Source organism: Meriones unguiculatus, chromosome 19 (assembly GCF_030254825.1).
Source record: "Meriones unguiculatus strain TT.TT164.6M chromosome 19, Bangor_MerUng_6.1, whole genome shotgun sequence".
Lineage (NCBI taxonomy): Eukaryota > Metazoa > Chordata > Mammalia > Rodentia > Muridae > Meriones > Meriones unguiculatus.
In genome coordinates, this window is record NC_083366.1 from 5245887 (window position 1) to 5270090 (window position 24204).

Sequence of the window (24204 nt, forward strand, 5' to 3'; positions counted from 1 at the left end):
AATAAACAGATCTTCCCATGCTTAGTCTGTATCTCAGTGCCCCTGGGAGTTATAAGAAAGCATTCTCCCTTGACACTTTTTTTAAAGATTGCTTAAAATTTTGACTTATGTATGTTATGTGTTTGTATATGCCAAGTGAGTGCAAGTGCCCCTGGAGACCATAAGAGGGCATCAGATGCCTTGGAACTGCTCATGTGAGCTTCTGGATGTGGGATCTGGGAACAGAAGTTGGGTCTGCTTAAAGTGTAGCAAAAGTGATTATCCGCTGAGCTGATTCTTCAGCTTCCTCTGACATTTTTTTTTCAAAGTTCTTAGCTACCACCATAACTGCCTGTGAATATGATTATATTTACCAGTACCCCCCCCCAAAAAAAGCCTAGAATTCTGGATATTTGATGATTCCTCTCTTTCAAGGATCAGATTATTGATGTTCTCTAACTTAATGGTTTACCTTCAGATTTTCCCTCCAGTACTACACTAAGAATAATGCTTTAGCAAGTAGAAGTGACCCATTTATTATTAGTTATTTATTTATTATTTTGATTTTTCAAGGCAGGGTCTTTCTAGGTATCTCTGACTGTTCTGGAACTTACTATATAGACCAGGCTGATCTCAACTCACAGAGATCCACCTGCCTCTGCCTCCTGAGTACTGGGATTAAAGGTGTATGCTACCACCATCTGGCAGAAGTGGACATTTTTAAGGTCTCTCTTTCTCTCCACTTTTGATTCCCCCACCCCCTCCATTTTTGGTCAGATAAAGGTACTTCACTGGCAGAGTTGTCAAATTGGTGTTTAGGCTATTTTTTTCCTTGGCCAGACAACTAGTCTCCATGACAAAGTAATTCTGTATCCTAAGAGAGATTCCTACCTGTAGGCAGCAAAATCCAACTCAACCCAGCTCAAGAAAATTCTTCCAGGAACTAGCTTGAGTGACTGGAAACTCAAGGCTGGAAGTAGCCTCCGGCATAGCTGTTTTCTCTGCACTGCTAAACCCTGAGCCGGCCTGACCCTGTGGGATGAACTCTTCCAGAATGAGGGGAGACCTTTTCAAGAAAAAGGACTGCTAGAATAACAAAAGAATGGTTTTCTGCATTGGTAATGGAGGAAATGTCCTGCTTCAGCAGGGCACACACGTGACTGTCCTCTCAGGTTTATCCAAGTTTATCGTTTGGATCAAGGCGCTACAGCATCACCACGCTCCCACTTTGGTCATGAAGCAGACTGGCCGAGTCTGTCTGCTCGATTTCCTTTGATGTGAACCTGCCAGGTGGCAGAGGACAAGGTCAATTTCCATTTTGTCCACAAGTAATTCTTGTGAGGTACACTTTGAAAATGAGTATTTGCCCATTTGCTTGCTTGCTTGCTCACTTTTTTGAGGTTCTCTTAGGACAGAGGAATTTTCCATACTTAAACATTGAAAAAAAATGAATGATAAACTCACTCTTAGAAGGTTTGGTTTAAGAAAAATCTCCCTGGTTTTCATATTCTTGGAGCAACAGAGGGTTCTAGGGCTTGACCATTCATGTCAGAAGATCAAATCTGTTGGGGTTGTTTTTTTCATCAGATGAGGGGCTGACTTCACACACATACACACACACACATACAGGGCCTCCATTGTAGGGGAATTTGATTGTTCTCCAGTGCAACCCATGGCTAGGGCTTATTGGAATTCACTCCTGGGGCTTCCCAGCCCCCTCACTTTAGTAAAGTCCACAAGTGGTTATTTTTTCCTATTTATCTTGGGACAGGTACCATCTATGGTATATTAAGATTGTCTGTCCTCTCTCCAGCTGTCCATCCTCCTCTACAGTTTCCTCACCAGCCAGTCATTAGTTGGCTTTGTCTCAAGAGCCTGCAGGAAAGTGGCTCTTGGTAACCATAGGCAACCATGAGCCCTCAGTAGCTACGTGCACTGTATTTGCAGGGCACAGTCTAGCCATTAACAAAGGAGATGGGAAAATGTGCTTTAAAGGTTTTCTTGTGAACTAAAGTCGTTGTCTTCCTTTTCTTCCCCTCCCCCTTTTTCACAGAACGATCAGTCCATGGGTGAGATGCAGATCATTGGAGGAGAGGATCTTTCAACCCTGGCTGGAAAGGTTTGTTAATGTAACTTCTCAGTACACATACACTTCTGGGGACATGTATGTGACCTTCGTGTCAGATCAGAGCTTCAAATACATTTCAGAAGCTCGCCCAGGCTTGCTAATTCATGCAAATAGATGTGTAAAGCCCTTTAATGATTTCTCCTGTCCAAAGAAACTTCTAGGACTTGCTGTAGACCAAATCCTTGAAGTTTCCAACTCCAGTCTTATTTCAGACAACAAAACCCTGGGCCCTTGCTGGGCTTCTTTTCCACTTGCCTCAGAAGCACCCCTAACCCCCCCCAACAAGTTTTCTCTTTTGTCTGCTCTTCTGTGTCTGTTGCATTGCAGCAGGCTCTGCAGGAAGACATTTAGACAGGTTTATTAAATGTACAGCATGGTGTGGGGAACTTCTTGAGAGCATAGTTTTTAGCCCTTTGCTGAAGGATTAACAGGAGAGACGGAGGTGGGGGGGGAGAGAGAGGGAAGAAGAGAGAGAGAATATGAAACTTACTGAATTTCAAGGGAAATACCCTATTCTAATTCAGAGTTCCAAATTTGCCCTCAACTACTTATTAAGTGAAAAGTCTATTTGGATCTACCATAGATTCTGGGATTCCCGGAAAGGCTGTTGTATAAAGTAGGTGATCCCAGTGGACGCTGGTTTGAAATGCAGATTTGTTGGGAATGCTGAAAGCAACCAGCAAGTGCAGAATATATTTCTGTTCACCTATCCTGATGAATCCTGTGCTCATTAACCCCCACCCCGAACAACTTGAGCTTTCTAAGTAGAATGAGGCAGTCAGTTACACAGACTTAATCTCTCATTCTTGGCAGTTGTTTTGTTACACAATCCCCGGATGGGGAAAAACAGAACAGCAGCACCATTTAATAAAAATACATATCATAATATTTAGAATGCTACTGATGTGCATGGACTCTGACTAGAAAACAGTTTCTTCTGCTACTGAAGACAGCCTAGTGGGTTCCAGGAGTCATAAATTTTGTTCTATGGTAACTTCAGTGAACTTACTAATGTTAATGTATTGCTAGGCATCACTTGATGTTACTACATTGTAGCAGGAAATAGCCTAAAAAAACTAAAATACTGGAAGCAATTTCTTAAAACCTATAGCTTTTAACACCCTGAAAGGGTTTTTAAAGTCATTTTAGCTTAGTTATTTCCATACAAGAGCTAGATCTCATTTGTACTTTTGCCGAAAAGACTGTCAAAATGACAACTCTTAAAGGATTTCTTTGGGCTTCCTCTCTCCCACTCTTCCATTTTGTTCTGAAGTGATTTGCCTCAGAGACAAGCACAACTGTGTCCATCCAAAGCCTGGGGAGTGGGGAAGGGAGAGGGTGTAGCTTCTTCCCAGCAGTGGAATAAGCATGGCAGGCTTTGATGATGCCTACTAAATTACTGAGAGAGCTGAACAAGTGTGCATTCAGGGGAAAAGGTGAACAACTTGCTAGGAGTGCACACAAGCAGGGGTCAACATTAACTTCCTGCTGACAAGACAGGTTCGTTCAGGTCCCCCGGTGCTGTCTAGTCATATCTATACCCTCCTGTTTGTGGAGACACATTTCTATGTGTTTAAACAGGTGCCAGGTAGAACCCCTTGAGCAGAGAACTTCTACGATGAATCAACAATGATTAGCCACCCAGCAACTGACAAACCAACTTGATTTTGAAGACTGATGTTCAGGTGCCTATCTCCTGCAGAGGGGGGAGGCTAGTAGAGCCAGGGCAGACTATTTCCCAGCTCTCATATACCTTCAGCTTGTCTGGATATTTATCCACACTTTATCTCCCTGTCTGTCTTCTGGGTCTTGATGCTTGTTACTCACAGTCTAGGCAGGCATGTTTATTTTCTATAAAGAGTCAACTCTTTATAGAGTAGACTAACAGTCCCTTTTGCAGCTATTCGACTCTGTGGAGCACAAGAGCAACCAGAGGTGATGCAAAAGCAAATGGATGTGTTCCAATAAAACTTTGTTTATAAAAACAGGGATGAGGCTTAATGTTGGCCCCGGGGCCATGGTTTAATGACATGATTTCTAGTTGCTGGCAAAGCCAGCACCACCTAGGTCCTTATTTATTAGAAATTCAGGAGTCACAGCAGAGCTCCTGAGTTAGAATACACCTTTGCTGCCTCCTGGATGGTCTCTTCTTACTTCAGGGTTTACAAGGTCCTGTATATCCCCTACCTGCAGCCCCACTGCTGCAGCCCCACTGAACTGCCTGCAGGCTGAGCCCAACTTGCTTCCCTAAATTTCAGCCTTTTTTAGTTGACTCTTGCTGGCCTTCAAACCATTCTCCACAAAGCTGCCCAAGGTTTCTTCTTAAAATACAAATGGATTTATGCCACTTGCCAATTGAAACCTTTCAGTGGCCTCTTAATTAACAGTTGCCAGATTTAACAAAAACAAAACAAAAACCACGTAGCCCAGTCAAATTTGAACTTCAAATATTGAATCAATGTTCAGTAGAAGTATATGTAACTGGGTCTTGTGTGGTATTTTGGACATACTTACCCTAAAAAAATTATTCATTGATTACCTGACCATAAAATATAATTAGATGTTTATGGTTTACCTAGCAAGCCTTTTCCTAATATTCTATAAATATGATGCAAATTCCCAGCTACAGTAAGTCCTACTTGACCTAGCTAGCATCCCCAACCACATGGTCATATTTTGTTGGCCTCAAGGCACTGGACTCACTAGCTAAGCATTTCTTGCCAACATCTTGGGTAAGCTGTCTTTTTCCTGGAACCCACTTTCCAGTGTTTGCTCTGTACAGCGTGGCTTCCCTGCAGAGTTGTCAGGAATGAGTGCCTGGTCTGCCATCCCCCAGCTGCAGCATACATCTGTATGCAAACCTAGTTCCCTTAGAGCCCTTTCTACAATTTACAATTAGGCACTTACTTAGGGACCTGTTTTTTATTTGCCTTTCCCCACCAGGAAGTCAGTGTAAAGTGGGCGGGGACCACTGTGTTCACCGCTCTAGCTTCAGACACAGCCTGTTCCATCACAGGTTGGAGTAAATATTGGATGGCCAGTGAGTGCATCACCTTATGTAGAAATCAGAGAGACAGTCTCAGTTACTTTCGAGTAAGGACAGGGCAGAGGGAAATGTTAAATCTAAGCCAATTTGGCATGGTTTCTGGTGGCAAGTGATGGGATCCAAACTGGATTTTAAGACCACTTTGGCTGATTCACAAAGAATGTTCGGGAGGGCAACAAAAGTTAATGAGGATAGCTGATTTAGTTTAGGCCTGGAACAAACTGAAGAGAATAAAGCACTCAACACTTGCTAGTTCCTTGTTTTAGTGGATATAGAAAAGTCCAAAACTGTAATAACATCTGCATTGGGAGGCAGGGCTGTTACAGGCCATCATCTTACTTCCTCTTCCTCATATACTCACCTCACAGAGCCGCCAGTCCAGTCAATACATTTGCATTATCATGCTAATAGGGCACCTCAAGAAGAGCTTCTCAAGTCTTCCCACAAATCTCCTTTTTTTGGACAAAAGGAAGGAAGGGAGGGAGGGAGGGAGGGAGGAGAAAAAAATTCTTGAAACTGTCATGATCTTAGGTAGAAGGTACGAGTGTGGAAGTAACAGAAGAAGGGAGAGAGAAAAGAATCAGCCAAGGAGAAATCAGGTGAAAAAGGGAAAGTAGGAACACTGGGCAGGGCTGGACCTGCATGACTAAGAAACAAGTCAGGGACAGAACAAGGAAATGATAAAAGAGGTGGAGTTGGGTTGGGTTTATGGAGTAGACTGTCTCAATAAAGAGTCGAGAACTTGCTCAATTTGGGCAGAGGTGACATCATGGAGCTGTTTTAAGGGGAAAAGAATATAATTGTGGTATATCATAGAAAGTTCAATCAATCAATTAATTGTGAATTTAATTAATGCATTTGTTTAATATGAACTTTAAAGCATAGAGTGGACCTAGCAGGGTAGAAGAAGTATGGGAGAGAGGTCAGTCAGGGGCTGAGCCAGCCTGAGAAATTGCCTATGTGTGCAAAGTTGCAACAAAAAAGGGGAAGAGAGCAAAGAAATAGTTCTTAAATTAGTTTATGAAAGGAAGAGCCCCAGAAAGCACATGGAAACACCTCCCCCTGTTCAGCTGTGCTACCTGTGTTTTCAACAGCTCTGGAACCTCCAGTGTTCTCTAAAGATGGTGAAAGAGAAAGGAGACTATCCTTCTCTTTCCCCTGCATCGTTCTCTGCCGCCTTCTTTCACTTTCAGGGGAGGCTGGCAGAGTCATGGCTCCAAATAGGCTGGTGCTGTAGGCTACACTGAGCCCTCACCAGATCTGTTCAGTAATCTCTCACACTTAAAAACATTGACTCAGTGTGTTTAAGCTGTCTACACAAGACGCTCTCCCTCTGATTTTCCCCCAAGTTGATTTAATCCTGGCACTTTATAAAATGTGTGTACCCATTAAAGCAGGAAGATTCTATTCATGTTCACGAGAAACCCCTGAAAGGGTGGAATAAAACCAAAAGACAAGGAAGCAGGCCCAGATCTGGCAATGCAGACACACAGTATGCAGGTCCAGTGCAAGATTTCAGGGGACCAGTGCCCCACCCTCAAAAAATTTTCTGATCAAATGCCAGAATGAAGCATTGAAACTTGCCAAAATCCTACCCCCTGCCCTCACTCCCTGCTGCCTTAACTGTTTAAATCATTCCTTTTTATTACCTCTGACTAGGCTGAGAACAATAGTGAAAATACCCACTGATGGATGACTCTGGCAATTTTGTGAGTTATCACATAAAATGAAATGCTGAGCGATTCTTTTCTCTGTGGGATTTATATCCACACTTCTCCTCACAGTCAGCAGCCACCATCCAGCTCATCTTTGCCATGGCAGTTCCTCTGAGGGTGACCACACCCACAACCCCCTGTTGCTGCTGTTGAGACAGCATAGCGTGTTCATCGCTATGTATATCCAAAGGTTAAAGATAGGACTGGCCAACTTGAGGAAAGCATTTGTATTTGTATAATTCTTCTCTCCTTTCTTGCTTCCTTCTTCATTAGGAGAACTCAGTGTGATAGGCTTTGCTGACCTTGGAATGGCAGGGAAACAACACACGTGGGTCTAGAGAGTGAGCCCCTACAGAATTTTTGCCTGCAGCCCCTGCAGACCTTTACTGGCTCCCTGGGAGGAAGTGAGCTAGGTGTGAGGAGATGACTAAGACAGTAATTGGCAAACATCTCAGATTCAGGAATCATGGTTATCAGATGGGAAGTGTCCTGGAGGCACAGAGTGTTCTGAAAAAAATCCCCAGTGTTACCCATTTACAATCTTAGTAGACAGCACAGCACAAATTAAAAGCAGTAGATGGTAATGAAAGGTTGGTTAGGAAAGAACTGCAGACCGTTAAAGATAGATGGAGATAATGTCTCAGAAGTAAAATGAGCTACAGAAAGTGAAAGAAGTGAGCCAAAATTATTCATTTATTACATAGTTCTCCTTTTTTTAATTCTTCCCCTTCTCCTTCCTTCCTTTTTTCCTTCCTTCCACAGAGTCTTGCTGTATAACCTAGGCTGGCCTGGAACTCTCAGTCATCCTGCCTCTGCTCCCTAGGTGCTATGCCTACATGCGCACCACCATAGCACAAACCTTTCTGGATCGCCTCTTCTGGTGTTCTGTGCTGACTGTATAAAGATGGGCTAACTATTTATCTCTTACCCTTTGAGTCTAATCTTGGTACATGGAAACAGAAGGATCTGTTCCCTTAGATACTAGCACAAATGCTTCTAAGGACAATTACAACTTCTACACCTAGGTCCTTCATACCATATCATCCCATGATGGAAAGTGGAGAGACAAGGAAGAGAGATGCAAGACTGACAGGGGGCCACCTCACTTTTACAACAATCTGCTATTAAGGCAACTAACCCATTCTTGCAATGATGGTAGTATTCTGTTGTTGAGGACAGAATGCTTGGTTGGATCACCTTTTATTGGGTCCCATTTCAGTGTTTACTGGTGATGAATTTTTCAGTGTAGGCACTATGAGAATACATTCAGTACTTTCAGTAGAATCCAGAGTGTGGTCTTGGAAGGAACAAACTACAAAGGCCTTTTTAAGGAGAGTTGGAAAAAATCAAATATGTAGCTAGATTTTTGTGATTCACCATTTTTGATAGATGTGAGATTTTGGTTATATAAAATAGAGAATGTTATGGTAAGTTTAACCCTTACCATACACAAAAGTATACAAAAATACATTTAAATGCCTTACAATTAAATATACATCAAAAGTTAAGAAAGTTCAGGGCTGGGGGATAGCTCAGTGATAGGGTACTTGCTTACCTAGCAAGTATTTTGCTGGGAAATAAAGGAAGAAGAAGTGAAGAGGGAATATCTTTAGATTTTCTGTTCTCAAACATGATTTGAATACATTTAAAAACCAAATTGTTATATAAAGTGTGTTAGTAAATATATCAGGCTAGGGCCAGAATGCTTGTCTGGCATACATGAGGTCCAGCCTCCATTCTCAGTTTTGCAAAAAAAGGTTTGTTTTTTTAATGTATGTATTTTTAGAACTATAAAGTACCTGCACCTGTGAGAACTACAAGCACACAGCCAGGAAGGCAGTGCAGAGGCGGCCACCCTCTCAAAGCAGTATGTAGGGAGAGGAGAGGTGAAACCTTTCAAACTTAAAATAGGTTGGAATGATTCTGACAATATTTTCAGGACCGATACACTTCCAAGTCCCACTTCCTACCTACAGTCTTAGAGCTGTGGTTAACCTTTTCAAAGATGACTTCTGTTTCATATAGTTTCTAAACTGAGGGGAGAGAGACTGAAACTTAATTTTTTTCAGACTTCTCTGCTTAATTAGACAAGAATACATACCAACATATCTTGGAAAGAAATTTTTGTTTACATAATTAAACCAAAAACAGATTACGAACAAGAAAATTCAATTAACCATCCTGGTTAGCTCATAGGCTTGGTCCAGCCTCAGTCGACCTGAAAATACATGTTCAAGTGCTGCAGATAGAGCACTTTTGCTATCGCAAAAGCGATAGCAAACCATGTTGAAAATGCTAAAGGGAATCCTGTCAGTATGAGTCTTCAGTGATGCTATAGCCCGATCCTTACATATGACATTACTGTGCAGTGGCATGGAGAGAATACAAAACTTCAGGAGTAGACAGTACAGCCTTTCATCTTGATAAAACAAATATTCTTAATAAATGGGTTCAATAAGTATTCCATCACTAAGAAAAGGCTCTTCCAGTGAAGTGTTTCTGCATGTTTGACATCGAAATGCTGCTTCATCATGGTTCTTGTATGGGTAGGTTGTTTGATAGCATTTTTTATTCATTAAATCTCCTTTGTATAAGATACAAATAAGAAATGTATAGTTTGATAATCAACATTACAGTATTACTTAATCGAATAAAATTACTGTAAAAGGTTAAAGCAGTGTCCCCACGCCTGACAGGCTGAGTTCAGTGCCTGGTTGTCCTCTGGCCCTCCGTGTGCAGGTAATAAATAAATAAATAAATAAATAGGAAAATGTAAACACATAAAATAAAACTTCATAGGAATATCCGTCCCACTTCATGCAGTGGTATTGTTAAGATAATCGTAATTTGATGGGACAGCATTGGCATATTAGTACTAACCCAGTTACTTGGTTGACTTTAATCCATTAATAAGCTTAATAGTCTTTTAAAGGACGGTTGTTTCCACAGTGCAGGTGGTACAGTAGGCCTGGGAATGTAGGAGACAACAAAACAGACGCAGCCCCCACTCCATGAGGGTTAGAGGCAAGTGAGTGAAGAAGTTACCTAAGAAGAAACTGGGATGTAATTTGTGTTCTTAGGCAAAAGCAGATGAATACCTTGTGAGTGAGTATTCTGCAAGGGATCTGACCACATCTGTAAAAAGGACACAGCTCTTTGGACACCCCCACCCTGTTTCCTCGGGGTTGAGAATCCAAGCATAGATAGAGCAGGGATATGCATAGCTACCTGGGAATAGGGCTGTTGCTACTAAGTCTATGATATGCGGAGCATTGCAGATGTAGTTTATCTTGGCCGGCTTTCCTAATGAGTTTGCAATCCCAAAGTTGGGAGACAGAGGAACATGGCTATAATATCATAATTTTATGGATAGTCACTTCAAATAGGCAACAAGGCCTGATATGAGCCTACTACTAACTAACCTGAATATGGGCAATAAAATTGAAACGCCAAGTGACTCCACAGGGATGTTAAAATGAATCTGGGACACTGAGGTTTCCTCTATTTCAGTGGTTCTCAACCATCCTAATGCTGCAACTTCTTCATACAGTTCCTTATGTTATGGTGACCCTGAACCATAAAATTATTTCAATTGATACTTCATAACTGTAATTTTACTACTGTTATGAATTATAATGTAAATATCTGCTATGTAGATGGTCTGTGGAAAGGACCTAATGGGATTATGACCACAGGTTGGGAACTGCTCCTCTAATTATTTGGACTCGTGGGATGAGAAAGGTCTACCAAGCACGGTGAAATTCTAACTGGAAGAAAAATTTGCATTTATCCTGTGTCCCAGGCTGTTTTTTTTTTTTTTTTAAATCATATTCTGAAGCTGGGTGTGGTGGTACACACCTGTAATCCCAGCACTCAGGGAGGCAGAGGCAGGTGGATCTCTGTGAGTTTGAGGCCAGCCTGGTCTACAAAATGAGTCCAGGACAGCCATGGCTTATTACACAGAGAAACACTGTCTCAAGAAAAACAAAACAAAACAGAACAAAAAACACAAACAAACAAACAAAAAAGTTATAATCTGAAATGCTTGTTGTTCTTTTGTTTTTTTTTTTAATTTCCCTTCAGAATGTCCTCATTGTTGAGGTAAGCTGCCTTTTCCTTTTCTGTATTTGGAAGTTACAAGAATCTAATGGTAAGTTTTAAAATTCTGGTCTTGTTTATCAAATTAGCCAAGTATTGAGTCCCACTGTGTGGCTCTTCAAATGTGTTGGACAGAAGCCAACTATAGCCACTGGCTTCAGCTAACTCAGAATCAACACTTTACAGTGACTAGCTGGTAGTTGGTACTGTTTTATATCCAACTTCACATACATCTCAATCCATTCTTGCATGGATTTATGGGCCAGACAGTTGTAGGGAGAGTAAACTAGCTTGTAGAACCAGTAAATACATTTACTGTTATTTATTTAACAGGAAAACCAAGGCTAGAACTCTCACCTAATTATCTCTAATGCTTTTAATCCATTCTCAAGCCCCAAATATCTTTATTTTAAACAATTGATATGGCAGTCCTAGGGAAAGTTATGGGGTTTTGGTAGTGGTGGGTCTTTTGCTGTTGTTGTGTTCTGTTAAGAAAGAAACAGAAAGGCTGTCTTGTGACCCACAGTAGACTTCCATAGTAAAATGACCATGCTCCCTCAAGAGCACACCTGACTTATCAGCTTCCAAAAATGCAAAGGGTCTTTTTGTCCTCAGGCTTTTGTTTGACATTTGCCAGTGTGGCCTTCTGTATGCGCAGTTCTGACTTCACACATCTCACAGACCCTCCAGCCAGAGGAGTCACTGATGCTGTCTAGACTCCGCCCTGCCAGCCCCTGACAGCTGAATTCTGTCAGGACAATAAATCGCAGCAGCCACTTCTGTGCAATTGTGCATCCCCAGCTCACCAGCAGAGGAGACCCTGTGCTTGCTGCAGCCGAGAAGCTCGGACCTCCTGGCTGTCACCAGCTGCCTCCCAGCCATGCCATCCCCTAAGGAGTCAAGAGGCTGAGGAGGTGCTTATCCTTTCAGTGTATTCAGATGTACATCCCATGTCCATGAAAATTCATGTATCTCTTGCATTGTGAAATGCAACCTCCAGGCCAAATTTACCCCTGATTGTGCATGCAGAAGTCTGGGGACGCTTAATGGGGAAAGGACCACATGTTCTTCCAAAAAGAAATTCCTTTGAAAAACCTCACTGATCCTGCTTCCTATGTTGACTCCTATTGGTTGGCATTTGAAATTAATGTGCATCTTATTAATAAGGAATAGCTCTACAAATGTAAAGTGCATTATGCTTGCAAACTGTTTTGTTGAACTTGTCTGCTTTTTGCAAAGGATGTTGTTGGAACTGGGAGGACCATGAAAGCTCTGCTCAGCAACATCGAGAAGTACAAACCCAACATGGTTAAGGTAGCCAGGTGAGTCAGACACCACAGCACAGACTCTGTCCTTCGAAACAAGACAAAGAGGCTCCTCTCAGTGTGCTGCTTTAGCATTTGCCCTGTGAACCGGGATGCTGCCACTCAACCACCCTGACCAGTAGTTCATCTGGTTGCTAGACAGAGAGGAAGGCCTTGCCAGGAGCCGCGTGCTTCCATGAGCCCTGAGCAGTTACTTGGCATGCATCCTTTTAGCTGGCACAGCAATGCCAAGCCACAGCAGCAAAGGCAGGTATAAGCAGGCTGTGGTGACACTCCACAGGCTTGAGACAGGGACACAGCTCAACAGTATTTACTTCTCTCTGAAATTCATATCTCGATTTACTGGAGTGACTAAAATAATTTTCTTTTTTTAATGGCAGTTTGTTGGTGAAAAGAACAGCCAGAAGTGACACCGTTAGACCTGACTGTAAGTGTTGCAGGCTTTGGGTGATTTTCTGGTGCTGGTGTTTTATTTTGGCATTTCATGTGAGACTGACAATGATACAATTCTTCATCTCCACCACCTTGTGAAGGAGGCTCTTTGAGGGTCCACCTCGTTATATTTGCATCAGCCACAATTCCATTCTATATATTGGATTTTTGTTTTATTGTATTGTAAGAAACCTTACTGGTACATGATTCAGACCAGGCTACTATACAACTCAGCTAGATAGCCAGGGCTGGCCTCAAACCAGCATCTCCCCTCCTATCTCAGCCTCCTGTGTGCTGGAATTACAGGTGTGCACCACACCTGGTGCACTGGATGCTTCTACTGTTACATTTTGTGCAGTTGATCAGTTTGGGGGTAGAGATAGACTTATTCCTCTAGACCAATTCAGACATTCAGGATCCCTGACTGGCAGCTATTTTCACCAATCAAAGAGGTACCACAAAGCTTTAGAAGCATTCTCCTCCACCCTTCCATACCCTGCACACTTAGTGAGGCTTCTCCCTGCTACTGCCAATAAGCATTCAGGAACACAGAAAACAAGCAAGCTCTTGTTATGCCCAATTAACAGATGAAGAAATGAAACACAAGAAGCTTAAATAGCTTGCCAGGGTCGTCAATCGAAGGGTCCAGTAACGAGCCAGACAGTGTGCTTCAGGTCACACACTTACAAACACTGCAGGACCACGTTTATCAGTGATGGGCTCCTGATTTCTGACAGCCCCTTGTCAGTTTCTTATGCCATGACGTCACAATATTTGGTCTTCTACATGGTTTGGGACTTCAGTTGAAAGGACTACTCTACTCCCTGGAAAGTCTGTTATTGATACAATAGAATTTCCTGGAATCTGATGCTGTTCTGTTAGCTAGATCAGAATCTGCTTCTCCTTTCTTTCTGGAGTGCGGTTTGAGCATCTTTGACTCCTTGTTACATGTTCAAGTACTAATGTCTTTTCTTCTGCCCTTGCTTCTCCTCTTTGAATTTGTTTCTCTTTGTTTAAACAGGGTCTCTCTGTGTAGCCCGGGCCAGCATTAAACTTAAAAGTCTCCTGCTTCAGCTTCCCAGGTGTTGAGATTATATACAGGAGACTTTTAAGTTTTCCTTTAAAGTCTTAACTTTTAAGACTTTCAAGAGTGACTTTGACAAATCAAGCAGGCCCCATAATGCTTAGTGACCCCATAATGCAGGCCTATAGAAAACTGATCCTGTACTGCTACACTTTCTGCAAGATGGAGCCTAAGCTCTTCCATATCATAGCATATTGGGTCATCAAGATCAAAATGACAGGCTGAGTGGTAGGGGAGCACGCCATTAATCTCCCACTACAAACGGGGTTTCAGGAGAGCTAAGGGCTACATAGAGAAATACTGTTAGGGAGGTAGGGTGAACAGAAAACAAAAAAGTAGTGACCATGAAGATCACTCTCCATGCTCCTAGCCCACAGGCTATGCCAAGGGTAGTTTCATATCACTAGGCACACACACCTCTCTTCAATTGTATTATAATGATCGAAGTTACAAGATTCTGGTACTGAAGCAAGTTTGAAAATCACTGGGGCACACACATTTATTCTTCCTGAAGATCTCTGGAAGAGGACCGTTCTTAAACACCCTCCTCCTCCCAGTAGTCATCCTCTGTGAGCCCACCTTGTGCTGCGCTTACACCCATCTCCTCACATTCTGCCCTCATTAGAGACAAAGAGCTAATTAGGATCCCCTGCATTGTAAATGCAGAGATCAGCATGGCGTTCTCCATCAAGCTGAACAAGGCCCTTTCCTTTCATCTTGTCTCCCAGGTTCTGCTTTCCAGTCCTTCAAGCAGCTGAGGACAGTGACACAGTGGGAGAATTACTTCCCGGTTGTTGCCGGCACACCTGGTCATGTATGGCTGTGCCATGTGGTGCTTGCTATTTGAATGGTCCTTTGTGCTTTTCGGAGCAACTCCTTAGGCATTATGACATTACATACTGCTTGCTTTGAACAAAGCCACATAGCTAGCGTTCACACACTTCTCATCATCCACTGGGCCTCCTGAATCCTTTCTCAACTCTGGATATTCCCCGCCCATGGGTCCATTCCCCATCCATGCTTGCTTGTTTGCCTGGTGTCTCTAAGCCATAATTCTGGTCCAGGCACCCATTGTCCTTATCTTGCACACTACTTCTCACTTTGGCCTCACCATTTAAGTGCCACAGCAGCATACGGCGATAGCATGCTTGCATGCTCTAAACTTTCTTCCTTGTCTCTTTCTGCTAAGATGCTGGATTTGAGATCCCAGATGTCTTTGTGGTAGGCTACGCGTTAGACTACAATGAATACTTCCGAGACCTGAATGTAAGTGTTGCAATACAAAACTCTAATCCTCTTTATCTAAGACTACGCAATACTAGCATCAATTTAACAAATTACTAAAATAAGTAGTAAAACAATCAGGTGTACTTTGTGATGGGGATGGGGTGAGCACGTTGGGAGATGCTCACAGTGAATTCTTCCAGTTCTTCATGTACCCTACAAGGTGGGTCCTAGGATGATTGAAATGCATGATGCTTGCCTGTATTTTGTGCTGAATAAGGAAGCAGAACAATGGCCTACACTGATTTTTGTCAATAGTCATTGGTGATGCCCAGCTAATCACCGTAAAGCAGCCAGTGTTCTATAAGCCATTTCATGTTCATGTCTGGCAGCTGGCCACTTGGGTGACAGTGACAGTGGAGAGTTAATTTGGGTAAACTGTCTCAGCACACAGAAACAGTCCTCCAACATAGTACTCAATGATGCAACCCTGATCAACCCTTAGTGATTTGGAGGAGGGCATCTTACCCAAAGTGACCAACCAATGTCTCACTATTAGAAATTAAAAAGCCATCCAGGTGGTGGTGGTGCATGCCTTTAATCTCAGTACTCTGAAGGTGGAGACAGGTGGATCTCTGTGAGTTTGAGACCAGCCTCATCTATAGAGCTAGTTCCAGGACAGCTAGAGCTACATAGAGAAAGCCTGTCTTGGAGAGGGGGGGAGGGAAAGGAGGGAAGGAAGGAAGGAAGGAAGGAAGGAAGGAAGGAAGGAAAGCCAAACGTCACCAAGACCAAGGATTGGGCTTGTAAGTTCTCTGGTAGCTATGTCTAGTGCATCCTTAGCATAGCAGGCTGTGGTCCGGGCTCACAGAGTAGATTGTATTCCCCAGTATTTTTTTTCCTTTTCAATCAAGCAGTTGTCATCTCACCAATGGGAAACTATCTCCACCAGGGACAACTAAACCAAACATTTCTACTTTTGGGGGGCCTGGAAGCCAGATCCTGACTAAGGCTCAAAGCTAAATCACCAGAGAACCTTTGTCTGAGCAGCAAATGGAACTCTAGATTGTATACACCCATATAAACAAACATGTTTAAATGAACAGTAACCAATCCCAAGATGTCAGGCTGGTATTACCAAATCATCCGTTCTGTGCCTCATCCTTTCTAGTTATGCAATTGATGCTGATGGGGGTGGGGGGTGCCACCAAACACACTTGTTGAAAATGTCACAAAGACATCTAGTATATTATATGCAGATTTTTAAACTAAAAATTAAACCCTGATGCCTTTTAACCCTCTATTGTTTCAGCACATATGTGTGATCAATGAACATGGTAAAGAAAAATATCGAATATGATGAGGCAAAAACTGTCAACATCTCCTTCCCGGATAATGACATGATTCTTCTACTCTACTCAGGAAGCCAGAGTATAAAGTCTGTCTCCACAGCCATCCCATCTTCACTCAGCAGGGTATAAAAGACTGTTTTAAGAAATGAGATTTTTTTTCCCCCACAGATTAGAAATGTAAGTACAAACGGTTGTTTTGGGAAGAAAAGACTATGCTTGCCCTTGACTCATTACAAATTAAACTTCTGATCCCCCAAATCCCACCCACCCAACCTTCTGATATAGTGTAGTCATGTGCTCGTGACTCTTCCCAGGAATACGCCCACCTGGTGACTCAAATATTGTTCACTTAACTCTTTTAAAGCTATGTTTTTTAAATAACATTTTATGACATTTTATGAACCCAAAGCCTCTCCAATCTCTTCCTGAGCCTGTACAGTAAGAATGCAGCTAGGTTCCCTTACTAAAATAGGAGTAAACGGACAGTTTCTCCTGAGTCTGTTTGCCGGGTTCTGACAGGACATTATTATCTGCTTTGACAAAGCCTTTCAGAAGTGAGGGTACAATGAATCTTAATGATGTTATGAAATGAGCCTGCACTGCCTGCTCTTGAGCGTCGCTTCCTGTGTGTGATGACAGCATGTCATGTGTGCATGGACGTACTCAACTGTGTTTAATACTCTGCATTTTAATTAGAAAGTAACATAATAGCAGAGAGGCCTGCCCTCCTGAGCTGATTTCTTTTATTCATGTGGGGCATGGGCAAATGGTGGACTCGAGAGGCAGGGGGATTGTTTTCAAACATCAGCACTAAGCAAGTGTGCATTCTTCCTCCTATTTGCATGGAAGGAAAAACAGTTAAATATTGTCCTAAACGTGAACGGAGATTGAGTTATTTAGCTAAGTGTCCTTATGTGACTTCTAATATAGCCAGGGTGCCATAGGAAGCAATCACACATAAAAAGTTTTTGTACATAGCACACACACACACACACACACACACACACACACACACAGACACACACGATCACCACTATATGTGACATTTCCTAATTTGTATGTGTTTTAATTGAAAATAAACTCAAGTCCACAGTGCTGGGTTTCTTGCCTCCTAAGGGAGCAACTACAAGATAAATGACTAAATAGCTTTTGTTTGGTTTTGAACCATATGTGGCCTATTGTTATATTGTAGAGTCCTTTAAACTAATAACAAAAAAGACATTATGTTTCACAACTGCTTAGTGTTTACATACTTTTAGTCATTGAAATGTGTATGAGCCAGTAGCCTAAATACACGTGTGCCTACACCATGGTTAACCTGGATTAAATCCAAAGTATGCACTAAGATAAACAAGCATTAAGCCAGGAGACATCTGCCACTTTCCTGTTTTCCTCCCTAAACTTGCTTTGTAAGAACAAGGAATTTTACTTCTGAAAGATTTCCCTGCATATCTCTGTCTCAGCCAGAGAAGAAAACAGACCATGTCCAGATTCCCCAAGGGGGCCGTCACAAAGGGAGTCACTTTTGGCTTTGTTCCATACCCAAGTCATTGACTAATAATTGTGTAGAACTGATTAATAAAACTCACATGTTATACACACTTTCCCACTTTGCAATATTTGTACCCAAAGGCCTAGAAAAGTAAACACATAATTGGTTTGAACAGAAGTTATCCAGGAAGTGTGTAGCTTGAAAAGGTTTTCTTGAGAAATCTTGCATTTCAGTAAGCACTACTGTCATTGATGAGGACTGTGTTTGTTCAGATTAAAAAGAAAATTGATCTATGTCACACATTGTGAAGGCTTGTATATTTAACCAAAAAGAAAATAAAAACAGTAAATACACAGCAGTTTAATCATTTCTGCAATTGTTTCCTATCAGTTTATTTTGACATTGTAATTCAAGAATGTCATCTTGGGAAAAACCTTATTTCTTTTTCTCTTGCAAAACTCTTGACTATCATTTGATACTCACATCACTCCAAAAACATAAAATCCTTTTACACGATTAACAAAAAAATCTGTGTATTTATTTAGCATTTGTGAGGGATTGTCTTAGTTACTTTTCTATTGTTGAAAGCATCCTAAGGAGAAATCCACCTGGCTCAAGGCTGCAGTCTATCCTGCCAGGGGAGTACAGCAACAAGAGCTTGATTAGCCGGTCACATCACATCTATCGGAAGCAGAAGGGTACTAGTGCTCAACTTACTCTTCACTTTATATGGTCCAAGATCTCCTGGCCAGGAAATGACCACAATTAGGATGGGTCATCCCACATCAATTAATGTAATCACGATAATGCCCAGAGGCCCATCTCCCAGGTGACTCTAGATGACCACACTAACATCACCAGCATGGATTAGAGATGGGAACAAATCTCTATGTGGGACCCTTGTCTGCCGTGCATAGCCCCAGCACCACAAAAGTTGAAAAAAGTAGGTGAAGAATTCTGTGTTGCACTAGAAATTTTGGACTGTAAATAGAGATAGCAGTACTTGGGATTCTTCCAAGTTCATTAGAATGCCTAGTTATAATCTGGCTGGAATTTATCAGAGTTTTAGTTTCTTACACAAGTGTGAAGTGCACATAGACAGGCGTCTCTGTTCTTTGACTATCTCAGATGGGTTGCTGTGTTTCTGGTATTCTGAAATGGTGAAAAAGCCTGTTAGGGCAGTCAGGCTTGCTCAGACACTGTGGTAGACACTTGTGGCTTCCCAATGAGGGAGGGGTCACTCACCCCTCCCAGGCATCAGGGAGCTACCCCCTCCTTTGGATTAGAAAAACTTTAATAATGCTCTTTGCCCCATTATCTAATTGGAAAATTCAACATTTGAGAATTTTATTTAATTTCCTGCTCATGAAATTTATTCAGATCCCGAGATAACAGGAGAGGGTGGAAGGACAGGCTGGTTCCAGCAGGGAAGGAGGGGATTTTGGGAAGGGTGACCTTGCCCCAATGCAGAGGTGTATAGGGATGAGAAAAGGGTGCTCACAACAGGGCCTGGATACTTCCCTAGCCCCACTTAGACTTCAGGGTTGCATTGGAACCCGGGATAGAGAGGGCATAGCCAAAAGATAGAGCACCTGTGGGCATGACAAAAGCTTTGCTACAAGGAGGGGCCAGAACAGCAGCTATACTTTAGGACCCCATGGGGTCTGTAGAGCAGGCAAAGTAGAAACTGCAAAGACCAGTCACAAAATACCACACTCTGGAGGCTTCATGTACTACAGACATGGCACCAGAGGACCATAGGGCAGAGTTGCTGATGAACATGGAGGAGAAAGCTCAGAGTAGCCAGGAGCATTATGCTGCAGGCTGCCTGAGCTGCCTGAGCCTGCAGAGGACACCGCGCAGGTCAGAGTCCAGGCTCACCCAGCCAGGAGCCTTGCCAACCCCAGGAAGGGGTTGCTCTTACCTAAAAGGTGTCCTTTTCTAAACTATTCAAAGTTGGGTTGTTTGCTTTCTTCTTGATGTTTGCAGTTTCTCAGGTCGAAGTGGATGGCTTTTTCCATCAGAGCAGACTATCGTAAAAAATGAAAGGCAACATGAGGACATGCAGAGATGGTGTGTGTATGTGTGTGTGTGTGTGTGTGTGTGTGTGATGTCTTAGTTAGGGTTACTATTGTTGTGATGAAACACCAGGACCAAAAGCAACTTGGGGAGGAAAGGGTTGATTTTACTCACAGTTCCGTATCATCATCAAAACCAGTGAGGTCAGAAAGTCACACAAGGCAGGAACCTGGAGTCAGGAGCTGATGCAGAGACCAAGGAGAGTGCTTCTTAACCTACTTTTATCAAATAGCTTGCCTATCCTGCTTCTTAAAGACCCCAGGACCACCAGCCAGGGATGGCACCACCTATAAGAGCCTGGGCTCTTGCCATCAATCACTATTTAAGAAGATGCCCTACAGGCTTGTCTGCAGCCTGGTGTTGTGGAGACAGTTTCTCAATTAAGGTTCCTCCTCTCAGATGACTTTAGCTTATGTCATATTAACATAAAACTAACCAGCACAGTGATTATACATAAAAATAGGCAAATATGAGACTTGTATCAAAGGATGGGAAATAAATCCAATCAAAATTTAAGGGCCTTCTACACCAGTGAAATTTCTAGGCTGTGGGACATGCAGAGATATCCCTTCTGATGAGGAATAACTTGTTTCACCTATCCTCCCACCACCAGGAAAGAAGCACAATGGCTAGTGGGCCTGTTTGGATCCTGTAAGCAGCACATTCCTCATCTGGGTGTGTTACTCCAGCCCATACACCAAATGACCCAGAAGACTACTAGTTTTTAGTGGACCTGGAATAGAAGCTCTATAACCAGTCCAGGCTGCTGTGCAGGCTGCTCTACGGCTTGGCCTGTACAATCCAGCAGACCCAATGGTACTTGAGGTATCCACAGAAGACAGGGATGCTGTTTGGAGCCTTTGACAGGGCTTTGAGGCCTTTGGAATTTTGGATCAAGACTCCTGTCATATACAGACAACTGTTCTCCCCAAGGCAGCCTTAGTGGAAACTAAATATTTGACAGTGAGCCAGCAAGTTACCATGCAACCTGAGCTGGGTGTTATCTGACTCACCAAGCCGTAAGCGTGGATGTGCACAGCAGCAATCCATCATCAAATGGAAGTGGTATAAAAGGATTGGCTTATAATCTTATACCTGGAAACAGTTACCATCAAATCAGCTAATAGACATTTTTAAAACAACAGGTTACTGTGATTGTACAATTGAAGGTGATCAGTGCTACCTAATCAAATATGAAATCAAATATGAAGGGATGGTTGCATGGGAGGTTAAAAAAAAACGGCATTTATTTAAACAAGGCATTTGGTTCTGCCGTATGAATAATACTGGACAATAGCCAAGAAAAATAGTTTGTACCACACAGTTTCAGGACAGCTGTGCAAGTTCTTATTTGTCCTCAGAGGACTCTATCCCAAATGTCACATGGCAGATAGTGGAAGTCATGCCTCAGGCCCAACATGGAGGCTCACAACCATCTTTAACTCCAGTTCCAGGAGATCCAGTGCCCTCTTCTGAACTCTGTGGGAAGCAGGCATGCATGCAGGCAAAACACTCAGACACAAAATAAATCTAAAAAATCATAAGCTGTAACAGAAAATAAACTCAACAATGTAATCCCATGTCAGTTTTCTCAGAAGCATACTGTGTGGCACGCACACTGAACGGTCATTTCTTCAGTATTCTTCCATCCCCTTTTTGCCTTCAAAAGATTGGACTTGATATGTGACAGCTTGCACACAGCCAGATGATGGCTCCCATGGCAGCTACATGTTAAATGCTGGTAAGTCTTTCTGTCTGGTTTTCAGATTTAGAAAAAGGAAACATAAATCTTAGCATTGCATCCCTACTCACACAGGATATGTGTCCATCTTGAGACAGAAATAGCATTGAAGTCTCCCAGATCTATGCTAAAAAGCTTTGAAAAATGCTTGTTGATTAATAATGTGATGTAACAAAGGTGGTTTGCTCTGTTGACCTAAGATCAAACTTGACTTTCTAGGGTGTCATCGGTAGTTCTGGCAACAACAGATTTTTAAAATATGAAGGAAGCCAGGGAGGATAGCATAGGCAAGATGATGCCAACTCCAGGGCTAGCCTGGTGACTTAATAAGAACCTATCTCAACTGAGAATTACGAAGTGATAGCTCAGCATTGGGTGAGGTGAGGAGCCTTAGGCCCAGTTCCCAGTATCATAAGTAATAAGTAAATAAGCAGAAGACTGAGGAAGACAGAAAGTGGTCAGGAGAAGGAAGAGGTCTGCAGGGAAGGAGCAAAGGAACCCCAAAGAGATCTTAGGGTGGTAGAGGTTTTGGGGATCAGGTGAAAGACTGACCCTTGAGAGTCAAGCAGAAAGATCCCCGTTCTCAACTGGAGAAGAAGACATGCTAACCTGGATTCATCCTGATATGATGACGGCGTCTGTCTCCATATGAAAATACAACTACAATACTAAAGACCCAGGACTATCATCAGAGCTCATTGACACGTGTTTGTCTAAGAGCCTGACTTCTATCCCCAGCTATAAATAAATAATAAATAATCTTTTCTGAAAGGCCTCCTGGGGTGCAGCATGAGGGTGGTCATTGGTGAAGCGAGGCCCGTGGAGACCTGCTTCTTTATAAACTTGGGCAGCCACACTTCCCTGAAGCTCCTTCCTGCTCTTTGCAGCATCTGCTATGTTGAACTAAATGAGATATGAAACTTCCTACCAGCTCACCAAAAACCCAATAAAAGTCTGATAATTTCTTGGTCTTTGGGATCTTCTCAGGGGATTCTCAGAAGACTCCTTACCTCAGTCTCTGCTGCACCCCCAACCCTCTCTCTTCCTTCTCATTCTAAATGAAGCTCCTTTTCCGGTTTTAAAAAGAAGCCTCTCCTTCCTGTAAGGCCCCTGTCATGTGGTGGTTACTATATCGAACCATTCTTCATCTGATGTTCTCATCCACCTGCAGGTCTCATGGGCACAGCTTGGACACCTTTCTTCCTAATGACTCACATTTCTGAAGGGAATCATGTCCAAACCTCCTTTCCATGTGGACCAGACTGCTGCTGCACTTCTTAAAAATTGTTACAAGTCTAGACCTCCCAGAGTCCTTTTGACTCTCTTAAACCATCAAGATTTCTGAATAGGCAAAGATCAAAGGCATTTTCCTGTTATCTTTTAAAAATGCATGCAGATATCTATTGTGATAATTAACCTTGATGGTCAACTTGGCTGAATTTAGGACTTCCTAGGAGACAAAACTCTGGGCTTATGTGTGTTGCTAGGTGGATTTAACTGAAAAAGGGAGATCCACACTAAATGTGGATGGCATGATTCCTTCCACAGGGCCCTGGACAGAATATTAAGAAGTAAGTAAGCAGAGTAGACCATTCCTGACTTCCTGGCTGTGTAGACAAGGTGACTGACAGCTCACACTCCAGTGTCTGCCATCCCCACTATGGACAGAAATGCACCCTGACACCTGTGCATGCTTGATAAAGTGCAATTTAGGACTATCAAAAAGCTAAGCATCTTCCAGGGTAATTTAGATCTGGATTGCTCCTAATTTAGTTGTTTGTTTTTTTTATCACACACTGTATGCACAGTTCTCATTCAGTTACCCAGCATTTGCTTTCAATATCATTCACATTTATAACTTAGAAGAGTCCTTGGAATTCCTAAGTCATTTGGTACAGAAGCTACTTCTTATTTTATAGGTGCTTATCACGATTATCACAGTGTGCTTTAGTTAATGGAGCTGCTCCGCTCTGTTCAGACGTTGCTGCTCTCTATGACTCATAAGCTTTTTTAAAACTCCACTTCAACAACATCTGGCGGCTTATATAAGGAGAGAGGATGTTCTTTACAATCAGTGATTTTTCTGGACATTGTGTTTCTGCACCTGGCAGCCTTCCATTTCTCTCTGAGTGGCTGCTCTCTGTGTAGTCAAACAATCATCTTCATTCTCCCTGTGAAGATTAACACATGCAGAAACTTGGACAAATATTGCACCATAAACTTTTGCAGTGATTGGTTCCTGAGTCTCTGGTGTTAATCTGCTAGGAGTTGATCCAATCTTAAATGAAAACAGCCCAAAGTGGTGGTGCACACCTTTAGTCTCAGTACTCCAGAGGCAGAGGCAAGCGAATCTTTGAGTTCGAGGCCAGCCTGATCTACAAAGAGAGTTCCAGGGCAGCCAAGGCTACACAGAGAATCCCTGTCTTAAAAAACAAACAAACAAAAAATGAAAAGTAGAAATAATTAGAAATTGAATTTGAAGAAATAATATACCTGTATTAAACACATC

General features: G+C 42.5%; 1 protein-coding gene across 3 annotated transcripts in view; it reads left to right on the plus strand.

The window, feature by feature from the left end:
- Window positions 1–18233, plus strand: part of Prtfdc1 (phosphoribosyl transferase domain containing 1) — an 88460-nt gene extending 70227 nt beyond the window's left edge. For all 3 annotated transcript variants that reach the window (XM_060372456.1, XM_021652946.2, XM_060372457.1), the window contains exons 4-9: window positions 2033–2098; window positions 10952–10969; window positions 12206–12288; window positions 12672–12718; window positions 14997–15073; window positions 16344–18233. In XM_060372456.1, the coding sequence (XP_060228439.1) occupies window positions 2033–2098; window positions 10952–10969; window positions 12206–12288; window positions 12672–12718; window positions 14997–15073; window positions 16344–16391 (339 nt within the window). In that variant the 3' untranslated portion in view covers window positions 16392–18233. The remainder of the gene's footprint in view (window positions 1–2032; window positions 2099–10951; window positions 10970–12205; window positions 12289–12671; window positions 12719–14996; window positions 15074–16343) is intronic.
- The last annotated feature ends 5971 nt before the right edge of the window (window positions 18234–24204 follow it).